We start from the raw sequence: 13,962 nt of genomic DNA on the forward strand, positions 1-13,962 counted from the left end.
CTGGGCATATACCCAGAGAAAACCATAATTCAAAAAGACACATGCACCCCAGTGTTCATTGCAGCACTATTTACAATAGCCCATGGAAGCAACCTAAATTCCCATCGACAGACGAACGGATAAAGAAGTTTTGGTACGTATATACAATGGAATATTACTCAGCCATAAAAAAGAATGAAATCGAGTCATTTGTTGAGACGTGGATGGATCTAGAGACTGTCCTACAGAGTGAAGTAAGTCTGAAAAAGAAAAACAAATATCGCATGCTAGTGCATATATGTGGAACCTAGAAAAATGGTACAGATGAACTGGTTTGCAAGGCAGAAGTTGAGAAACAGATGTAGAGAACAAACGTATGGACACCAAGGCAGGAAAACCACGGTGGGGTGGGGATGGTGGTGTGCCGAATTGGGCAATTAGGATTGACATGTATACACTGATGTGTATAAAATTGATGACTAATAAAAAATAAAATAAAATAAAATCAATGATTAAATGTATAAAACACTGCTCTCAATAGAACTTTATGCAGTGGTGGAAATGAGCTGTATCTGTGCTGTTCTGTATGGCAGCCCATAGCCTCTAGCCACATGTGGTTATTGAGGTTTTGAAAGGTGCTAGTGAGATTAAAGAACCGAATTTTTTGTTTTATTTTATTTTCCTTAATTTAAATATAAATTATTACATGTGGCTAGTAGCTTTTGTTTTGGACAATGCAATCTTTAGAATATAATTGTATATATGTGCAATTAAAATGAAATTTTTCTTTGGGGAGTATTTTTTGGAAAAGTTGAAACTATGATGAATATACTTACACAATTTATATGCATGTAATTTTACAGCCACATGACTGAAAGGATTCTTCCAGTGGTTTTGTACTTTAAAAAAAACTATATATTTTACTAGATAGATTTCAGGAACATAAATATTCTCTTGTAGTTAGTTTTTATGTATTTCTTTTATATAACCAATACTACATTCTGAAATAATCAAATAGGTTTTCACATTCAATTTTAAAAAAAGAATGACAATAGGAAGAAAGAAGATACTCTGAGATGAGAGACCTCAGATTTAGTTTCATTTGCCATTGTTGTGCTTGGCAGTATTAAGGCATTTACAGAATTTTTGTGGCTACTGATTTAACTCGAAGTTGGAGATACAGTTTATGTAAATTTCCTTTGAAAAAGTTAGAGCCATACAAAATGAAAATAGTGTTATAAATGTTTTCGTTAATTATGGAATGTGCCAGAAATTTTATTTATTTTCTGTGAATATGCTTTTCAGTTTTAAACATTGTGATCCTTAAGCATTTGATTTTTGATGAGCGCAATGCCTCTGCTTGGTAGAAAGGTAAAAGTATTAAGGGATATAAATTCTCGAAATAAAAATTTGACTAAAACAAAGTCATAATTGAATAATTTTAGCATAAATTATTAAAAATATGACTACTTGGGAGGATTATTTTCAGAGTAGTTTTTCTTCTCTAGGACTGAGATTAGGAAAATTTAATAACTATATAATTATTTGCAAGCCGTTTATTTGATATATTAATACCTCTTACCAACTGAATAAAATGTTACTCAGTATTATGACTAAATAGTTTCACTTTAGTATTTGAACTGTTTAAGCAGTTTATGTGTATTTTTATTCAACTAGCATTGAACTGTTATTGGTTTTATTTTGCAGCATCATTACTTTTAAGAGGTGGTAATTATTTAAAACTTGGTCCACAAGCATTTTGAATTGTACAGAACTGATGGCTTCTTCATAAGTTGTGTATTATGTAAAGTCACAGGTGCAGCCTCAATATGAATGATGAACTTTTCTGTATGTAATAAAAAATAATTTTTGAAGCAATATATATTTATATTGGATTGGCCAAAAAGTTCGTTCGGGTTTTTTCCCTAAGATGTTACAGAAAAACCCCAGTGAACTTTTTGGCCAACCCAATATTTATATATGATATTCATTACCCTATATCTGTCTTAAAATAGTGGTTTTAACTTTCCCTAAGTTGCATTACACTAAGAGTCTTCTTATATATTAAGGATGGTAGTTCAATATTTTTTAATTTTTAATACCACTAATAAATGATCTTACTATTTGGCATTTAGTGTTTTGTGTTATGTTTGGATGTAGTGTCTGTTATAGGTTAAATCACTGAAAATGAAGTTTTAGGTAAAAGCAATTCTGTTTTATGCCATGTAGCTCAGGTTTTCTTTAAGATGCATTGTGTTAAATTATAATCAGTTTAGCTTAATCTTGTTTATTTTTATAATAACTTTTTCTATTTTTATAGTAACTTTATATTTTTTATAAAGATGCTTGATGTTTTTCAAAAAAGGATACTATTATTAACACACTCTTCCCTGAGTATAGAAAGAGTAGTACATTCAACCCTTTACCTAACTAAATATATGACATGTAGGTCATCTGTAACCCCACTGCTTCTAAGCACGTTCTGTTAATCTTACTTCTCTTTAGTAAACATGACATTTCATAATTAGTTTGCCTATTCTCTTTAAAAACACCAATATGCATATTTCACAGTTCTCTTTGAATTTGATAAATTTAATGTTGATGTAAAAAACCAAATGTTTTGAGTAACATTACTCAGAGACATATTAGATTGATCATATCTAATTCAGAATAATAAACATTTCACAGGGTCATGAAAGTCTTAGCTTTTAAGGGATTTTAGTATTCAGTATAACCCTTTAATTGGTATATGCTAAGATTTTGAAATATATTTGATTTGCTGTGAGATTAAGGATAGAGGCAAAATTCTTTATTTTTTATTTTACTTACTTATTTTTTTAAAGACACCTAGCTGTTGGGTAGAAGAAGGCACAGAAAAGAGATCACATCAGCGTTCTGCATCATGGGGGAGTGCTGATCAACTAAAAGAGGTAAGTCACTTCTGTTTTCAGTCTATGTCCTGCTTTGGTCCTAGCAAATTATCTTAACTATTTCCTGAATATAATGATACTTCCTATATTTGTGATAAACTTACCGCTCTCAGAGTTTTAAGGTTGCCTTCCACATTTTGGTGAACAATTCTGAGTTAACATTATTTGTGCCCTTCATATTCTTTATAAATATTTCTTATGTACCCACTCAGCTTTTGCCTTTCCAGAATGAAGTCTGATTTTATGTAATTTTGTCTTGTTTATTTGTTATATTTTGTTCCCACTTCAGCTTTCTTATTCTTGAGTTACCGCAACTAGAACTATAGATCACAATTTTTACAAAGGTAGGATAGTGTTTTCTGCTTCTTATAATTTTTTTTTTTTTTTTTTTCGGTACACGGGCCTCTCACTGTTGTGGCCTCTCCCGTTGCGGAGCACAGGCTCCAGACGTGCAGGCTCAGTGGCCATGGCTCACGGGCCTAGCCGCTCTGCGGCATGTGGGATCTTCCCGGACTGGGGCACGAACCCGTGTCCCCTGCATCGGCAGGAGGACTCTCAACCACTGCGCCACCAGGGAAGCCTTCTTATAATTTTTTAATGATATCCAGCATATTGTCACCCTTTGAGACCCGATAGTACAGTGGAATCCATGTCTTTGAGAAACAGTTATTATAACCCATTCCCTTATTATGAATAACCCAAATTATGATAATTCTATGTATTAATATATTTTTTTATTATTTTCCTGTAGTGTTATCTTTTATCCATCTAAATTCTTATTTATTTGCTTTTATAAAATTACAGAAACTTAGAGTTGGAAGGTCATCTAGTCCATCTCCTATATAAACACTTCTTAGAAAACATTCATCTAGTCTATTACAGTCATTCTCAGTGAGAAAAGCTTATATCTTTGCAAGAAAACCAAGCCAGTTCTGCTTGTTGCCGCTTAAGTTGTTAGTTTATTTTGTACTATATTGAACTCAAAATTATATCCCTGAGTTTTGACTCTGCCCTCTGTATCAATATTGAATACATCTAATTTAAATATTTGAAAGGCTTGCAATATGTCATTTTCCTCCAGGTAAACATCGACATTTCTCTCAAATGTATTTCATATGCCATAGTTTCCATACCTCTTAGTATAATTTTCATATACTATAGGTTATCAGTATTTCTCATATACTGTGGTGTTTGGACTGAATAGATATAGTAGTCTATTAGCATGATTTTGCCTGTGATTGTATTACATTTTTAGGAACTTCTCTATATTATTGACATACAGAAATCCTCAATTCCTATCTATGCACACAAACACATATGCACAAAATCAGTTTTTCCCAACAGCAAAAAAAAAAAAACAAAGGAAGCTGAGTCTAATATATCTAGTCTAAAATAGGTACATATCTATGCATAGAATATTGAGTAATATTGAATAAAAAGTAAATTTGCTCTTTTATCTTAGAGGTAAATACAATCTCGAAGTTATAGCCAAGATTAGGTATAGTTAAACTCTGGACTACAGCAATACATGATATACACTATTAAAAAAGGAATGGCTGACATGACTGAGTGAGAGATTTAATTACTTTCCTCACAAAGCAATCATAAAGCTGGACAAAACTGTCAAAACAAATTCATCACTCTGGAAATCAACCACATAAATTGAGAAACTTTATTCATGAAGAGTACTGAACTCAGGGTAAGAATCTTAGTTGCAAACAAATAGGGAGGACCAATGGCTCTGCTAGTCTGAGATTGTGGTCTAATTTGTGACAAGCAACAGACTCATGGAGTAACAGGATTTTATAGAGAGTTCTAGGAGGTAAGACAATCTTGGGGGCTTGATAAGTTCACCTCATATCACAGGTTGATTGGAGGCTGTAGACAGGCACAGTGGAATATCAAGTGGGCCCAGTCACCCATGTATCACTGGTTAGTGGAGCCTAAGAATATCTGGAAAGGAGATCAAACAGGCCTAGTGGTAATAAAATCTGAGGCCAACTTTTAAAGGCCCAAACTTTGAATGCACTCCTCATTTCACACACAAATCCTCATTCAAATACACACACATCCTGAGAGTGGAAGCTTTACTGGATTGAGATGCTTGAGTAAAATTTCTGAATAGTTTTTGGCTAAACACTAAGGTGACACTGGAGACCAGCTTAAAAAGGTCTTAAAAAGCCAGTCATAGAAAGAAAAATGAGGGGGGGGGAAGTGGAGTAGAGATATCAGCAACCACACATGGTGGGGAAAACAGACTTTCAGTCCATCAGCCACCCTCAGAGAAAATCAGAATCTATAGTTGCTCCAATATATTATCTAAAATGCCCAACATTCAACAAAAAATTTAGAGATATGCAAAGAAACAAGAAAGGATGACCCATAGTTAAGGAAAAAAAAAACAGTCAATAGAAACTGTATCTAAGTGTCTCCATATGTTGGATTTAGCAGACTAAAACATCAAAGCAGCTATTATAAGTATGTTCAAAGAACTAAAGAAAACCATGTTTAAAGCATCAAAGGGAAGTAGGACCACAGTGACGCAATGAATAAAGAATTTCCACATAGATGTAATTATTATAAAAAATATAGAAACAGAAACTGTAGCGTTAAAAAGTATAGTAATTAAAAAAAATTCACTAGATGAGCTTGATAGAAGATTTAAGATGGCAGAAGAATCAGTGAATTTGAATATAGGTCAAGAGAATTTATATACTCTGAAAGAGCAGAGGGAAAAAGATTGAAGGAAAAGTCAAGCCTCAGAGGCCTGTGGGGAAACATTAACTTCATACATATACACATAATGGGAGACTGAGGGGAGGAGAGGGGAGTTAAAAAATATTTGAAGAGATAATGGCAGAAAACTTTCCAGATCTGATGAAACACAATCTATATAGATTCAAGAAGCTCAACAAAACCTCAAGTAGGAAAACACACAGAGCTGCACATAGACACATCATAGTTAAACTGTTGAAAGCAAAAGGAAAAGAGAAAATCTTGAAGCTGGAAGAAGAAAATGACTCATTACACATAGGGGACCAATAATACCTTTAACAACTGGTATTTTTCATCAGAAACAGTGGAAACCATAAAGCATGACATATTCAAAGTGCTAAAAGAAAAATATCAACCAAGGATTCTATATTCAGAAAACCCAGTCTTTTAAAATAAAGGTGAAATAAAGCATTCCTAGATAAACAAAGATTGAGAGACTTTCCTGCTATTTAATTCAAATCAATAGGAAGAATTGAAGAGTGTTGGCAAATATGTAGGTAAATATAAAAGTCTATAGATAGATTTTTCTCATTTTTCTAAGATTATATAAAACAGTAATTCTGACACTGTTGTGTTGGGTTTATAACATATACATTTAATATATATGACAATAATAACACAAAAGAGAACAAGGGAAAAGACATTTTGGAATATAGTTTATCTTTTACTGGAATTAAATATTATTTTGAAGTAGATTATAATAAATTAGAATTCATGTTATAATCCCTACAGCAGTTGCTAACAAAATAACTATAAGAATAGAAAATAAAAAGTATCAGAAATGGATTAAAAAGATACAATAAAAATATTTATCACAAAAGAAAGCAGTATAGGAGGAAGAAATAAAAAAGATGTGACAAACAGAAAAATAGCAAAATGGCAGGAATAAATCCAACTATTTAAATAATTACATTAAATGTGAATGGAGCGAACATTCTATTCAAAAGGCAGAGATTGTCAAACTGGATAAAAAAGCAACACTCAGCTATATGTTGTCTATAAGAAACACATGTTAGATTCAAAGACACAAATAGGTTGAAAGTAAAAAGATGGGGAAAGATACATAATGAAAACAGTAATGATAAGGAAACATCAAGACAAAATAGACTTTAAGATAAGAAGTATTACTGAAGACAGATAGAGACATTTCATAATGATTAAAAGGTCAATACATTCAGGAAGATATAGCAGTCAAAAATTGTATGTACATCTAACAACAGTCTCAAAATGCATGAAGCAAAACTGTGGAAGGAGAAATTCAGTTTCTCTAATTGGGGATTTCAATACCCTATTCTCAATACTTGAAAGAATTACTAAGTAGGTAGAAATCAGCAAGGAGATAGAGGAGTTCAACAATATCATCAGTCCGTTTGACCTAACTGACATACATAGAAAACTCTACCCACTGACTGCAGAATACACATTCTTTTCAAACATGTGTGAAACATTTTCTGGGTGAGACTATATACTGGGCCATAAAACAACTCTCAGTAGGTTACACAGGATTGAAGTATAACAGAAAGAAATCCTTAACAAACCCAAATATTTGTCAATTAAAGAACACTTACCTAATACCACAAGGAAAATTTTAAATATTTAAATAAATGAAAGCAAGAAGACAACTTAGAATTTATGTGTACAGGTAAAGCAATACTTCAAGGAAAACTTATATTAAGTGACTATATAAGAAAAAGAGAAAATTCTCAAATCAGTACTTTAAGCTTCCATCTTAAGAAACCAGACAAAGAAGAGCAAAGCAGAGCAAAAGCAAGCAGAGGAAGGAAATGATAAAGAATATAGCAAAAACCAATGAAACAGAAAAATACTGGAAAAAAGCCAATGAAACTAAAAGTTGGTTCTTTGAAAAGATCAACAAGGTGGACAAACCTTTAGCTAGACTGACGAAGAAAAAAAAAGACACAAATTACTAAAATCAGCAGTGAAAGGGGTGACATTACTACCAACCTTACATAACTTAAAAGTATTATAATGGAATATTATAATCAAATTTATGTCATCAATTTAGAAAATAAGACAAAATGGATAAAATTCTAGCAAGACACAAATTACTAGAAACAAATTACCAAGACTGATTTTAGAACAAATAGAAAATATGAGTAGACTTGTAACAAGTAAATAAGTTGAATGAGGAATTTAAAATCTTCTCACAAAGAAAATCCCAGGATTGGATTTGGTGAATTCTATCAAATATTCAAAGAAGAAACAATGTTAATCGTTCACAAACTCTTTCAGAAAATAAAAGAGAAGGGAGCACTTACCAATGCATTTTATAAGTCCAGAGTTATCTTATTTCAAAGGCAGTCAAGACATTAACATTTCAGATCAATATCTCTCTTGAACATAGATGCAAAAATCCTTAACAAAATATTAGCAAACCAAATCCAGCAACTTATATAAAGGATTATACACCAAAAGCAAGTGCGACTTGTTCCAGAAATGCAAAGTTCTTTTAAGATTCAAAATTCAATTAATGTAATAAACACTATATTAATAAAATAAAGAACAAAACTGCATAATTATCTCAGTAGAGTCACAGAAAGCATTTGCCAAAGTGCAGCATCCATTCATGATGAAAATCTCTAAACAAACCAGGAATAAAAATGAATTTTCTCTGCCTATTAAAGAGCATTTATGAAAAACGTACAGAGAATATCATATTCAATGGTGAAAGCCAGAATGCTTTACTCCTAAGATAAGAAATAAGGTAGTGATGTCCACTGTCACCTTGTCACCACTTCTATTCACTTGCACAGGAGGTTCTAGTCAGGCAAGAAAAATGAATAAAAGACATCCAGATTGTTAAGGAAGTGGTATAACTGCCTTCATTCACAGATACATGATCCTATATGTAGAAATTATAGGGAACATACAAATATATTACGAGAACTAATACAAGTTCAGCAAGGTTGCAGAAAAAAAGATCAACATGCAGAAATCAAGTGTTTGGTTGTTTGGCCTGAGGCGACCCACCACTGGAGCTTACAGGCATTCTGGTGGGGTGAATGGCGGACTCTGGGGGGGTTCACACCAAGGAGTACTCCCCTGAACTGCTGCCAGTGTCCTTGTCCCCACGGTGAGCCACAGCCAGCCCCTGCCTCTGCAACCGACCTTCCAACACTAGCAGTAGAATCTAATGTGCTGTCACAGTTGTGAAAACTGATTATAGGTAGAGTCTATGCTACCAGAGGGCAGACAGCAGAAGCAAAAAGAACTACAATCCTGCAGGCTGTGGAACAAAAACCACATTCACAGAAAGATCGACAAAAGGAAAAGGCAGAGTACTATGTACCAGATGAAGGAACAAGATAAAACACCACAAAAACAACTAAAGGCAGTGGAGATAGGCAACCTTCCAGAAAAATAACTCAGAATGATGATAGTGCAGATGATACAGGACCTCAGAAAAAGATTGAAGGCAAATATCAAGAAGATGCAAGAAATGTTTAACAAAGACCTAGAAGAATTAAAGAACAAACAGAGATGAACAATACAATAATTGAAATGAAAAATACACTAAAAGGAATCAATAGCAGAATAACTCAGGCAGAAGAACAGATAACTGATCTGGAAGACAAAATGGTGAAAATCACTTCTGTGGAACAGAATAAAGAAAAAAGAATGAAAAGAAATGAAGACAGCCTAAGAGACCTCTGGGACAACATTAAACGCAACAATATTCGCATTATAGGGGCCCTAGAAGGAGAAGAGAGAGAGAAAGTGCCTGAGAAAATATTTGAAGAGATTGTAGTCAGAAACGTCCCTAACAGGGGAAAGGAAATAGCCACCCAAGTTCAGGAAGCACAGAAACTCCCAGGCAAGATAAACCCAAGGAGAAACACGCTGACACACATAGTAATCAAATTGACAAAAATTAAAGACAAACAAAAATTATTAAAAGCAACATGGGAAAAAGGACGAATAACAAACAAGAAAACTCCCATAAGGTTAATGGCTGATTTCTCAGCAGAAACTCTACAGGCCAGAAGGGATGGGCATGATATATTTAAGGTGGTGAAAGGGAAGAAACTACAACCAAGATTACTCTACCCAGCAAGGATCTCATTAAGATTCGAGGGAAAAAATCAAAAACTTTACAGACAAGCAAAAGCTAAGAGAATTCAGCACCACCAAACCAGCAAACCTACAACCAAGATTACTCTACCCGGCAAGGATCTCATTCAGATTTGATGGAGAAATTAAAACCTTTACAGACAAGCAAAAGCTGAGAGAGTTCAGCACCACCAAACCAGCTTTACAACAAATGCTAAAGGAACTTCTCTAGGCAAGAAACACAAGAGAAGGAAAAGACCTACAAGAACAACCCGAAACAATTCAGTAAATGGTAATAGGACCATACATATCGATAATTACCTTAAATGTAAATGGATTAAATGCTCCCACCAAAAGACACAGACTGGCTGAATGGATACAAAAACAAGACCCATATATATGCTGTCTACAAGAGACCCACTTCAGACCTAGGGACACATACAGACTGAAAGTGAGGGGATGGAAAAAGATATTCCTTGCAAATGGAAATCAAAAGAAACCTGGAGTAGCAATACTCATATCAGATAAAATAGACTTTAAAAGAAAGAATGTAACAAGAGGCAAGGAAGGACACTACATAATGATCAAGGGATCAATCCACGAAGAGGATATAACAATTATAAATATATATATGCACGCAACATAGGAGCACCTCAATACATAAGGCAACTGCTAACAGCTATAAAAGAGGAAATCGACAGTAGCACAATAATAGTGGGGGACAAAGGAACTAGACAAAGAAGAACAAACAAAACCCAAAGTTAGCAGAAGGAAACAAATCATAAAGATCAGAGCAGAAATAAATGAAATAGAAACAAAGAAAACAATAGCAAATATCAATAAAACTAAAAGCTGGTTCTTTGAGAAGATAAACACAATTGATAAACCATTAGCCAGACTCATCAAGAAAAAGAGGGAGAGGACTCAAATCAAAAATTAGAAATGAAAAAGGAAAAGTTACAACAGACACTGCAGAAATATAAAACATCCTAAGAGCAACATCCTACAAGCAACCCTATGCCAATAAAATGGACAACCTGGAAGAAATGGACAAATTCGTAGAAGGTTTAACCTTCCAAGACTGAACCAGAAAGAAACAGAAAATATGAAAGACCAATCACAAGTAATGAAATTGAAACTGTGATTAAAAATCTTCCAACAGGGCTTCCCTGGTGGCGCAGTGGTTGGGGGTCCACCTGCCAATGCGGGGGACGCGGGTTTGTGCCCCGGTCCGGGAGGTTCCTGCATGCCATGGAGCGGCTGGGCCCGTGGTCCATGGCCGCTGGGCCTGCGCATCTGGAGCCTGTGCTCCGCAATGGGAGAGGCCACAACAGTGAGAGGCCAGCGTACCGCAAAAAAAAAAAAAAAAAAAAATCTTCCAACAAACAAAAGTCCAGGAGCAGATGGCTTCACAGGTGAAGTCTATCAAACATTTAGAGAAGAGCTAACATCCGTCCTTCTCAAACTCTTCCAAAAAATTGCAGAGGAAGGAACACTCCCAAACTCATTCTATGAGGCCACCATCACCCTGATACCAAAATCAGACAAAGATACTACAAAAAAAGAAAATTACAGACCAATACCACTGATGAACATAGATGGAAAAATCCTCAACAAAATACTAGCAAACAGAATCCAACAACACATTAAAAGGGTCATACACCATGATCAAGTGGGAGTTATCCCAGGGATGCAAGGATTCTTCAATATATGCAATCAATATGATACACCACATTAACAAACTGAAGAATAAAAGCCATATGATCATCTCAACAGATGCAGAAAAAGCTTTTGACAAAATTCAACACCCATTTAAGACAAAAACTCTCCAGAAAGTGGGCATAGAGGAACCTACCTCAACATAATAAAGGCCATATACGACAAACGCACAGCAAACAGCATTCTCAATGATGAAAAACTGAAAGCATTTCCTCTAAGATCAGGAACAAAACAAGGATGTCCACTCTTGACACTATTATGCAACAAAGTTTTGGAAGTCATATCCACGGCAATCAGGGAAGAAAAAGTAATAAAAGGAATACAAATTGGAAAAGAAGAAGTTAAACTGTCAGTGTTTGCAGATGACATGACAGTATACATAGAGAATCCTAAAGATGCAACCAGAAAACTACTAGAGCTAATTAATGAATTGGGTAAAGTTGCAGGTTACAAAATTAATGCACAGAAATCTCTTGCATTCCTATACACTAACAATGAAAGATCAGAAAGAGAAATTAGGGAAACAATCCCATTCACCATTGTAGCAAAAAGAATAAAACACCTAGGAATAAACCTGCCTAAGGAGGTAAAAGACCTGTACTCAGAAAACTATAAGACACTGATAAAAGAAATCAAAGGTGACACAAATGGAGAGATATACCATGTTCTTGGATTGGAAGAATCAATATTGTGAAAATGACTATACTACACAAAGCAATCTACAGATTCAGTGCAATACCTATCAAATTGCCAATGGCATTTTTTACAGAACTAGAACAAAAAATCTTCAAATTTGTATGGAGACACAAAACACCCCGAATAGCCAAAGCAATCTTGAGGGGGGAAAAAACGGAACTGGAGGAATCATGCTCCCCGACTTCAAACTATACTACAATGCTACAGTAATCAAGATACTATGGTACTGTCACAAAAACAGAAATATAGATCAATGGAATAAAATTAAACGCCCAGAGATAAACCCATGCACATATGGTTACCTTATCTTTGACAAAGGAGGCAGGAATATACAATGGAGAAAAGACAGGCTCTTCAATAAGTGGTGCTAGGAAAACTGGGCAGCTACGTTTAAAAGAATGAAATTAGAACACTCCCTAACACCGTACACAAAAATAAACTCAAGGGCTTCCCTGGTGGCACAGCAGTTAAGCATCTGCCTGCCAATGCAGGGGACACGGGTTCAAACCCTGGTCCGGGAAGATCCCACATGCCGTGGAGCAGCTAAGCTGGTGTGCCACAACTACTGAGCCTGCACTTTAGAGCCCGCGAGCCACAACTACTGAAGGCCACGTGACTAGAGCCCGTGCTCCGCAACAAGAGAAGCCAGCGCAGTGAGAAGCATGTGCACCACAATGAAGAGTAGCCCCGCTCCCTGCAACTAGAGAAAGCCCTCACGCAGCAACGAAGGCCCAATGCAACCAAAAATAAATAAATAAAATAAATTAATAAATTTTTTAAAAAACCAAAACTCAAAATGGATTAAATACCTATATGTAAGACCAGACACTATAAAACTCTTAGAGGAAAACATAGGAAGAACACTCTTTGACATAAATCACAGCAGGATCTTTTTTGACCCACCTCATACAGTAATGGAAATAAAAACAGAAGTAAACAAATGGGACCTAATGAAACTTAAAAGCTTTTGCACAGCAAAGGAAACTATAAACAAGACGAAAAGACAACCCTCACAATGGGAGAAAACACTTGCAAAGGAATCAGCAGACAAAGGATTAATCTCCACAATATATAAACGGCTCGTGCAGCTCAATATTAATAAACAACCCAGTTAAAAAATGGGCAGAAGACCTAAATAGACATTTCTCCAAAGAAGACATACAGGTGGCCAAGAAGCACATGAAACGCTGCTCAACATCACTAATTATTAGAGAAATGCAAGTCAAAACTACAATGAAGGTATCACCTCACACTGTTTAGAATGAGCATCATCAGAAAATCTACAAACAATAAGTGCTGGAGAGGGTGTGGAGAAAGGGAACCCTCTTGCACTTTTTTTTTTTCAAACACATAGACTTTTTAAAATTTATATTTTTATACAGCAGGTTATTATTAGTTATCCATTTTTTATATATTAGTGTATATATGTCAATCCCAGTTGCCCAATTCATCACACCACCACCACCACTGTCCCCTGCCACTTTCCCCCCTTGGTGTCCATACGTTTTTTGTTCTTTCTCTAATTGCTTTAGGTGTAAGGTTAGGTTGTTTATTTGAGATTTTTCTTGATTCTTGAGGTAGGATTGTATTTTTGATTTCCTCTTTGATTTCTTCAGTGATCTCTTGGTTATTTAGTAACGTATTGTTTAGCCTCCATGTGTTTGTGTTTTTTACATTTTTTTCCCTGTAATTCATTTCTAATCTCAGAGCGTTGTGGTCAGAAAAGATGCTTGATATGATTTCAGTTTTCTTAAATTTACTGTGGCTTGCTGTGTGACCCAAGATGTGATCT

At 34.9% G+C, this 13,962-nt stretch overlaps 1 protein-coding gene across 1 annotated transcript in view; it reads left to right on the plus strand.

The window, feature by feature from the left end:
* Positions 1-13,962, plus strand: part of GLCCI1 (glucocorticoid induced 1) — a 121,398-nt gene that overhangs the window by 59,965 nt on the left and 47,471 nt on the right. The window contains exon 3 of the mRNA XM_024131702.3: positions 2,823-2,909. Coding sequence (XP_023987470.1) covers positions 2,823-2,909 — 87 coding nt within the window. The remainder of the gene's footprint in view (positions 1-2,822; positions 2,910-13,962) is intronic.

Source organism: Physeter macrocephalus, chromosome 5, assembly GCF_002837175.3.
Source record: "Physeter macrocephalus isolate SW-GA chromosome 5, ASM283717v5, whole genome shotgun sequence".
Taxonomy (NCBI): Eukaryota; Metazoa; Chordata; class Mammalia; order Artiodactyla; family Physeteridae; genus Physeter; species Physeter macrocephalus.